Here is a 9,008-nt window from a genome sequence, read left to right on the forward strand (position 1 = left end):
GGGAAAATGAGGAGCTGATACCAAGGGCTCAAGTAGAAAGCAGGTGTTTTAAGAATGATGATGGCAACATATTTACGAATGTGCTGGACACAATTGATGTACGTATAGATTGTGATAAGAGTTGTATGAGCCCCTAGTAAAATGATTTTAAAAAATAGCGCTTGCTCTGGGAAAAGTATATATGTAGTTTACTTTTATTAATTCCTCACTTCCCTTTAAGATTTACTTGGCATATGAGCATATTTGGTAATAAAATCTTCAGTTGTCATAAATAATTTTTAAACCAATATACAGTGGGAGTGTAATGGAGTTATTAGCTCTCAGATGGGTTTGAGTGGGGTTCGGGTAAGAAGAGTTGCTTATAAAAAGATAAAAGCCAAACTCATTGTCATTGAGTTTGATTCTAGCGCATGTGATACTTCTCAGTAAATAAAACATTGAGGGTTCTAATCCAGTCACATTTGTTCTATTGTAGGAAGCTAGCAGGATGTACGCTTTTTATCACAGGGGCAAGCCGTGGCATTGGCAAAGCGATTGCATTAAAAGCGGCAAAGGATGGAGCAAATATCGTCATTGCTGCAAAGACGACCAGTGCCCACCCCAAACTCCCAGGCACAATCTATACTGCAGCTGAAGAAAGTGAGTGAGTGTGGGAATTCCATTTCCGAAAATATCCTCACACTGGTGACAATAAGGAGGGAACTTTGTTAAAGAATTGGCTTATAGCTATACAAACCCATGGAGCCCGCGTGGCATAATTGTGTGTGTGTTGGGCTCCTCATCACAAGGTCAGCTGTTTGAAACCACCCGCTGCCCCATGGGGTAAAGACGATGCAGTCTATTCCCATAAGCCTTCATCGCCTCAGAAGCCCAAGGGACAGTTCTACTCTCTTCTGTATCCCCACCATTTGACATGTGAACCCCAATCAAACCCACAGCTATTGAGTAGGTTCTTAGCTTTATGAAAGCTGCTTTAGCAGAATTTTATTATTAAGTAAGTGTTTACTTTTGGTCACTAGTGCAGTGGTTTTGAACCTTTTCTCCTTCAACACTTTTGAGTGATCTGAGAAATCCCCATTAAAAACAGTGTCTCTAGAGCAGTGGTTCTTGGGTGGGAGTGGAAGCGGAGAGGATGGAACCTGAAGGGTAGCTGGTGTAAACACTTAGGAAAATCTTTCATGTTTTTTAGTCACTGTACAACTTCTGAGTCCTCATTTTAATACTTTAAGCTCATAAACATGTATTGGGTGCTCATATTCAAGGCAGTGTGCTGGGCACCGTGCCAGGGGAGAAGACATCAAGAGAATGATTTTATGGTTTAAAAATTCAGCTCAGCTGATACTGCCAGTTTTGTTAGATAGGATCACAGGATGTGATTAGAGCAGAAAAATGCATATGAAGTGCTTATGATTGAAATAATTCCTGGGATTTGTTTTGAAATGCACTAGCAAAAAATACAAAAGCTAGGGAAAGATAAACAATTGGCAAAATATCAGTCCTTTGAGGTAAGCAATGGATTCATGGTAGTTCATTATACTATTCTTGGTTTACTGTACTATTCTAAAAATTTTTGGTAATTCTCATAGTAAGAAGGCTTTCTCTTTTTTTAATTACCCTTATTTGCCTTTCAGTAGACTTACTTTCAAAAATTAATGTCAATTTTGGGGTTATATGTCAGTAGAGTTGGACTGGCCAGACTGAAGTTGGATGAGTTAGTCCATCTGTCCTACTTTAAGGGTGGAGTCACTCGTGTGTATCAGACAAATCTGACTTATATTGAGCTTGTACAGATAAGGAACCCTCCTTGCTTCCTATAACTGTTTTATCAGAAGGAAAGGTGTAACATTTAAATGCTTCAATGATCCTTTGGGTTTTTGTTCCTTCATAGTTGAAGCAGCTGGAGGAAAGGCCTTGCCGTGCATTGTTGACGTGAGAGATGAACAGCAAATCAGTAATGCAGTGGAGAAAGCGGTTGAAAAATTTGGAGGTAGTGCCTTAATTCTGAACTCATTATTGTGTATTGGGTAAGCTATACATGTAAGCAGAACTAGGTTTTAATTGAGTTTTTTAAAATGAAAAAAAAATTTCTTGAGTCTTTAGAGTATGACAACAAAAAAAAGAAAAAAAGCAACTGAATAAACAAGAAAAACCAAGGAACCCGGTTTGTGCTTTCACATCATGGAAACAATGGACTGCTAACAGCAAGGTTCGTGGTTTGAATCCACCAGCCGCTTTGCTGCAGAAAGTTGAGGCTGTCTACTCACATAAAAATTTAGGCTTAGAAACCTTGTATAGTTCACGATGAGTATAACCAGAACTAATTATTTGCTCATACAGAAGCAGCCTATATGACACCTTTTCTTATTAATTCTTAAAAATTTTTGAAGACTAATAAGTATCTGCAATTCCTAAATGTTATAAAAATCACCGTAATAATAGAAAGTTAACCCAACCTAATTCACTGCCGTCAACAGAGTTGAACTGTTCCACATAGTTTCTGATGCTTTTATGGGAGCAGACAGCCTTCTGTTTCTTCCACAAAGTGACTCCTAGGTCTGAGTCGCTGACCTTGCAGTTAGTAGCCCAGAGCTTAATCCACTGCGCCACAAGGGAGGGATCAGGAAAGTTAGTACCTTGATAATGACATGTACCTAACCAAGTGTTTCCCCAGGTCCTAGCTCCGTAGCGCTTCCTAGTTTAGGTCATAACATCTTCAGGTTAGGCGCATGTTAGTCCTCAGAGTGACATCCTTGCCCTTCAACACTTTAAAGAGGTCTTGTTCAGCAGATTTGCCCCATGCAATACACCATTTGATTTCTTGCCTGCTGCTTCCATGAGCACTGATTGTGAAACCAAGCAAAATGAAATCTTGACAACTCCGTCTTCTTTTTGTTCATCATGATGTTATCCACTGGTCTAGTTGTGAGGATTTTACTATCTTTATATTCCCCCCTTTTTCTTTTCTTATTTTATAACTTTAGATCTTAATCTTCCCTTGATCTCACAGTTGATTCATATCCATTCCCACAAGGCAGATGTTAGAGCCTAGGTGAGTCTTTGATAGTGTTATGGCCAAACACTTAGGCATGCCCAAATCTTGCGCAAGCCATCACCACTCTCCTTCCACGATGTTGTGGGGAACTACGGGTCTTCGTGGGGACATTGGCAAATGGGAGACAAGCTAGTGCTTTATCGCTGATTGGCTTGTACTACTATTGTGCCCCAAGGTAGAGTGCTGTGGTATACTGCACTAGAGGCCAGGACTTGGGGTTAAGTGTGGCCTCTCCTTTAAATCCTCAATCCTATTTTTGGCAACCAACCTTTCTCAAACTAACATGAATGCTTATTTGAGAAGGAGAGAGTGAGATTGCAAAAAAATTTTTCCTTAATAAGATCACCAAAAATGTCGAAAAGACAAAGAATCAGACTCAAGTGTGTGATCTTGTATCCAGTGAATTGTTCCATGTAAGACTGATGATCAACTGTGGAAACCTTCACCCAATTCACAGTAAAAACTTACCATATATTGGGAAAAATAGCCAAATTAATAGCCTGGAATCTAACCTGATAAGTTCAGCCCTTTCTTTTGAGGGGGTAAGCAAGATGGGGGTTTTCTATATTCTTCCAGTTTAAATTCTTTCTGTTGATCAAGTGATAAAGTGTATTACCGCTGAAGAATGAGACCATAAGATCTGCCATCTTTGCCCAACCCCTTCCTCAGTTTTTATTAATTTTGTATGACTCCACAAATACCATCAATTCAACTGTTGTTTGATCTTGTCCCAAGAAACCTCTAAAGAGGGTCAAAAGGACATTAGTTAAATATTCTCCAAAACATACACATGTAGGCCTAGAATTCACTCCCTTTTTAATTTCCTGAGTTCTAGATGTTTTGTTCATCTGATTTATCAGAAATTTGTACATAATGCATTATATGACTGTCCAAAGGAAAAAACTAAATTCTTACTCATAGCAACAGGATAGTCCCAATCAAAGAAAGGAGTTTGAAATGTTTGTGGAAAAATTCCATGATCTTTTAGTTCCATTTGTCCACTGTGGGAAACAAAGGTTTCTCCCAAGTTGTCTCCCCCAAGTATATGCCAAACCTAGCTGCTTGCTACACATGGTGAATGACTATACACTTGGAGGTCAACAGAAGTAGGTCAGGGGTTATTCTCCCTAAGGGTTATCAGCCATCCAGAACAAGCAGACACCACTGTTTATCCCACAACAAGTAGGGCCCACTCCCTTCTGATAAGGATAGTAATAGATTATTTCCCTGAAGGAGAGCCCAGGGAGGTCAAGCCCACTCAAGGGTGACCAAGGTTAGGCCACCATCATGAATCTAGGGTCCACCCATCTTGTCACTTGTATACCCCTTGTCCCTCCTCTTCCTATCATGTGTACACCCTAGCTCATCCCCTTCTTGTTACGCTATGCCCATGGTATATCCCCCTCCTATTGCTTGTATTGCCTATTGTACAACCCCTTCCTGTGACCTATGTCTTTTCCTGTAATTAGGAGGCAAACACACCCGTAAAGATATATAAGCCTTGGTTAGCAGTAAACCTCTCTCTCTCCTGTGCTCTCTCCCTTGCCCTCTCTGCCCGGCCCGTGCTGTGGCCGGACCTGGCTGTTGAGATCATGGCCATCCAGGAGGTGAGCATGCTACCATGCAATGTGTCTGACTTTATTTTACTCTCTCCTATCTCTCTCATTCTCTATGACTTTATTATAATCTTTATATATCTCAACCGTACAATTGCGCTTACTGAACCCGCAATTAGTTGTGGGGGGCTGGCTTCCCCCACAGTCCACAAATGTAAAAAAAAACAAAACAAGTTTTTATTGTGAATGGAGTAAAGGTTTCCATAGCAGATTATCAGCATTGCATTCAATAAGTCATACACATTTTGTTTCATCCCATTCATTACCGTCCCCTCAAGGCAGCATCACCCATCTCAAGCCCATCTCCTGTCTTCAGGCCTCTCTTTCCTAACCCTTCTGAACTGCCCTGGAGTAAGCACCACACCCTTGACTTCAGATGGGCAGTTACTTTGAAGTGTGGACACATTGATAGTGCTGGTATTCCTTTTATGGACCTGCCCATTATTTGGCTGGAAAGTGAGCCATGGAGAGAGCCCAGTTTCAGATCCGAAGAGTGACCAAGGGACCAAAATCTCTTCTTCTCTTTCCAACAGGCCTGGTCTCCTTCATGATTCTGAGTTTTGTTCCATGTCTTTCTCCCACTCTACCTGGGACTGTTTAATGTGATTATGTTCAGAACAGTTGGTAGGGGTAGCCGGACACCATGTAGTTCTTTCAGTTCTAGGGTTATGGAGACTGGTGCGTATTTTGTCCTGTGGTCTGTTAGGCTAATTGTTCACATGCATCTTCAGGTTTCATTATTATCCTTTCCTCTGGACAGGGGGAGACCAATCATTACATCTTGGATGGCCGCTGCCTCTCATGAGCTTTTTAATACCCCAGTTGCTATTCAGTAAAGTAGGATGTAGACTTTGTAGACATTGTTGTGCCAGTTGACCTTGGTGCTTGCTGAGCCCTCAGGCCCAGCGACTCATTCCTCAAAGGTGCCTGGTTATTTCCAAGAAGTTTTCATTAACTTCTGACTCCTGTGTGCTCCACCACATCCATGGATATAGTTGCAGCAAAGGTAAATATCCATGTACAAATATCCTCTGTTAAACACACGCACACATGCACATCCACATACATGCATGGGTATATTTCCTTTCCTCCCTCCTGGACCTACTCAGCCGGTGTGTATATCCAGGCATCTACTTGAGAATACTATTGTTGCTGAAATATACGTAAAACAGTATTTACCTCTGTTGCCTTTACTGCTTGCACTTGTCCACAAACGTTTTGAAGCACTTTCATTTATGCTGAGTGTGAAATTGTGTAGTACCTATGCTTCCAGTATGGGGGCTCCTACAGAAAAATTAAAGTTTCATAAACTAATTGTTCTCTTGTTGCCACAGATGATATAAAGACAACATTGAAATGTTGTCCTCTTTCCTGGAAAAACTAAAGCCGAGAAATTTTTTCCTCTCTAGTGTTCCTATTCTACTTGGTCCTAGACAACGGAGTCTCCAGTCCATGATCTGGGTTTCTCTGTTAGCCATTGTAGCTTAGGTCATCTTCCATTTGGTTCCTTCAGCGTCTTCAAACTTGGATTAACCCATTTTGTCTATTGTCTGACCGAGTTTTCCAGGAATAAGAAGATGGAAGAGAAAAGACAGTTTGGGATTTTGGTTCTTTGGTTGATCCATGTCATTGAGCTGGCATTTATGACTGGGGAATTTAGACTCAGTTGGTAGAACGCATTGATGAAGAGGGTATTTCCCATATCTTCGAGAGAAAAGTACTCCTTGTATATTTTTATACCTGTTGTTGAGAGGAGCATCTGGGGCCCTCCTAGCGTCTTGATGAAATGATGGATTTGCAGTGGAGCTGTCTTTGCGGAGAGTCTTTCCTAAGGCCGGCTTCAGTTCTGAGTGTTGCCTCTGATGTACTTAAATGGCTTTTCCATGATTTCCCCATTACTTTTTGCTTTCCTGCCGTACTGATGAGAAATTCAGGGTAGCTCAGTTTAGGGACTCTTCTCTCTCCTAATCAGGGAGGACACCCTATTTATAACAGAAAATTCATACCCTTCTCTTTTGGTATGTTTACATTCTTTTCCCTTGGAGATTCCAAGATTTTATTTTCTGTGTACTTTTATCTCCCTTCCGTGGCTGCTAATGTTATAGCCCACTGTTCTTGAATTCTTTAGACTTTTAAATTCTGCCATCTAGGGGAGACTCTACCTTTGTTCTGGTACTTGTCTTTCCTGGAGAACCACCTTTAACCAAGTCCTGGGGGTTGATCTTTCCAGCCTGTGCGCTCAGGTCCTCTGCTACTCTGGCCTCTCCACTGCCTTGCTTTCCAGGATCTCACAGACTTTGACACAGAAACACCCCCTCCCCCCATCTTCGTGTTTCCCTTTCAGCAGGCACCTGTACGCTTTTTGTGTAATCAATTCCTACGCTATCCCCAATACCTTTGAATCTGCCTCTTAAATTAGACTCTGTTTTGTTTTCCCTTATCACAGGTAAGTCAAATACAGCAAGTGTGCCATATTCAACACATGTTCATCACTCATTCCTCAGCCCCACATGTTTACTTTGCTAACATACTTATCACCCACGATCCCGTAATGAAAGGGAAATCAGTTCATTCTGCATTTGCCAAAAGATCCATTGATGGTCTCGTCTGCACTAGCTGTTTCCTTGAGTGGGGTCATTCTGTGCCGTTCGTTCTGTGTGCGTGGTGTGTATACTCGTCCGTCTAGCCTCTCCACCACCCTTGCGCTCAACGTGCTCTGCTCCCACCTGGCTGCTCTTGAAGCGAACAGTGTCTTTCTTGTTCTTTTAAGTCTTCAGCGGGGGCCTTGTGCAGAACAGCCTCTTAGTGATTATCTTGTAGTATTGGGTTGAGCCACTCTTAGCTTTGTGGATTGAGACTTTTTTCTTTAAACCATGGATTTTTTTAAAAGTCTTTTAACTGGTCTTTGCCACCTGTGAAGGTAATCATCATCATATTCTTTTTTTCCATCGTCCTATTCTTTACAGGTAGTCCCTGACTTAAGATGTCTTCAAGTTGCAATGAACACTTAAGACTGTCTGCTTCTTTTTATCATTTTTAATGTATACATGTACATATTTAAATGTATCTGCAAGTTCACATGATTCCAATGTCTAAAAACAGAAATTAGATTTATAAAAATACTTATTAAAAAAGGCAGCAGTAGGGGCTTAAGTGGAGAGCAAATGTTTTGAGAATGGTGAGGGCAACAAATGTACAAATGTACTTTACACAACTGATGTATGTATGGATTGTGATAAGAGTTGTATGAGCCCCCAATAAAATAATTTAAAAAAAAAAGGCAACAGTAATGAAAACTAAACAACAAAAATGGAGGCTTTCAACTTTTGTCAGAACCCTCTCCTTGGAAACATCAGAGCAGAACCCCAATGTAAGTCAGGCTACCTGCATGTTTATTCCAAATGTATTATATTCACTCAATGAAGCTGTACAATGAAATGTGGTTGAATACAAAAGTCTAGGGATGCAGTTTAAGATAACTATAGGCTGTACGATCATGGAAATTGAGGAGTGAGGGCTTAGGAAAAAATAGTTCTTATCTGTAAAACATTTTAGTGAATTTAATAACTTTCTTTAAGCCAGCACCCATATATTATAAGTGAGCATAGAAAAGAGGATTGAGAAAAGGTTCATTTCAAAGGTCTAACCCAAGCATTAGAAAAGCATATCCATTGGGATAGTTCTACTTGATGCAATATTAAGTGCCCCGTAAAAAGAATAGCTGTCAAGACCATGCAGAAACACAGAAACGTTTCACATGTTTTTTCATTGTACTGTTTTCATTTGACATCCTTTGGCTCAGCATATGAACTGTGAACAAAATTGGTTGCATATGGGGAGGGACTGGATTCGGTAGGTAGAAATGATTTTTTTAAAAGAAAGATAAAAATGAGATGAAATTTAAAAAAAAATAGGTAGAAATGGTCCTAGGTCTGGGTCACCAAAGCAGCTCAATTTACTTTAATGATTTGCCTGGAATTGAAACCCTGGGTGTCTTCTCTTTCTCAGTTCCCAGACCGTAAAAGAAACCTTTTTTAATTACCATTTTATTGGGGGCTCTTACAGCTCTTATCATTGGGTTTCTTACATACATCCATTGTGTCAAGCACATTTGTACATATGTTGCCATCACCATTTTCAAAACATTTTCTTTCTACTTGAGCCTTGGTCTCAGCTCATTTTCCCCCACCCCGCCCCGACCCTCCCTTCCTCCCTCCCTCATAAATCCTTGATAATTTATTAATTTTTTTTCATGCCTTACAAACAATTGCTGTCTCACTTCACCCACTTTTCTGTTGTCCATCTCCGTGGGAGGGGGTTATATGTAGATCATTGTGATC

The 9,008-nt window shown here is 40.6% G+C and overlaps 1 protein-coding gene across 1 annotated transcript in view; it reads left to right on the plus strand.

Annotated features, from left to right (window-relative positions):
• The window catches only part of HSDL2 (hydroxysteroid dehydrogenase like 2), a 56,499-nt gene that overhangs the window by 6,336 nt on the left and 41,155 nt on the right, over nucleotides 1-9,008 (plus strand). The window contains exons 2-3 of the mRNA XM_004710946.2: nucleotides 476-639; nucleotides 1,889-1,987. Of these exons, the coding sequence (XP_004711003.1) occupies nucleotides 476-639; nucleotides 1,889-1,987 (263 nt within the window). The remainder of the gene's footprint in view (nucleotides 1-475; nucleotides 640-1,888; nucleotides 1,988-9,008) is intronic.

Source organism: Echinops telfairi, unplaced genomic scaffold, assembly GCF_000313985.2.
Source record: "Echinops telfairi isolate 266 unplaced genomic scaffold, ASM31398v2 ScPeMD7_7410;HRSCAF=8448, whole genome shotgun sequence".
In the NCBI taxonomy this organism is placed as follows: domain Eukaryota; kingdom Metazoa; phylum Chordata; class Mammalia; order Afrosoricida; family Tenrecidae; genus Echinops; species Echinops telfairi.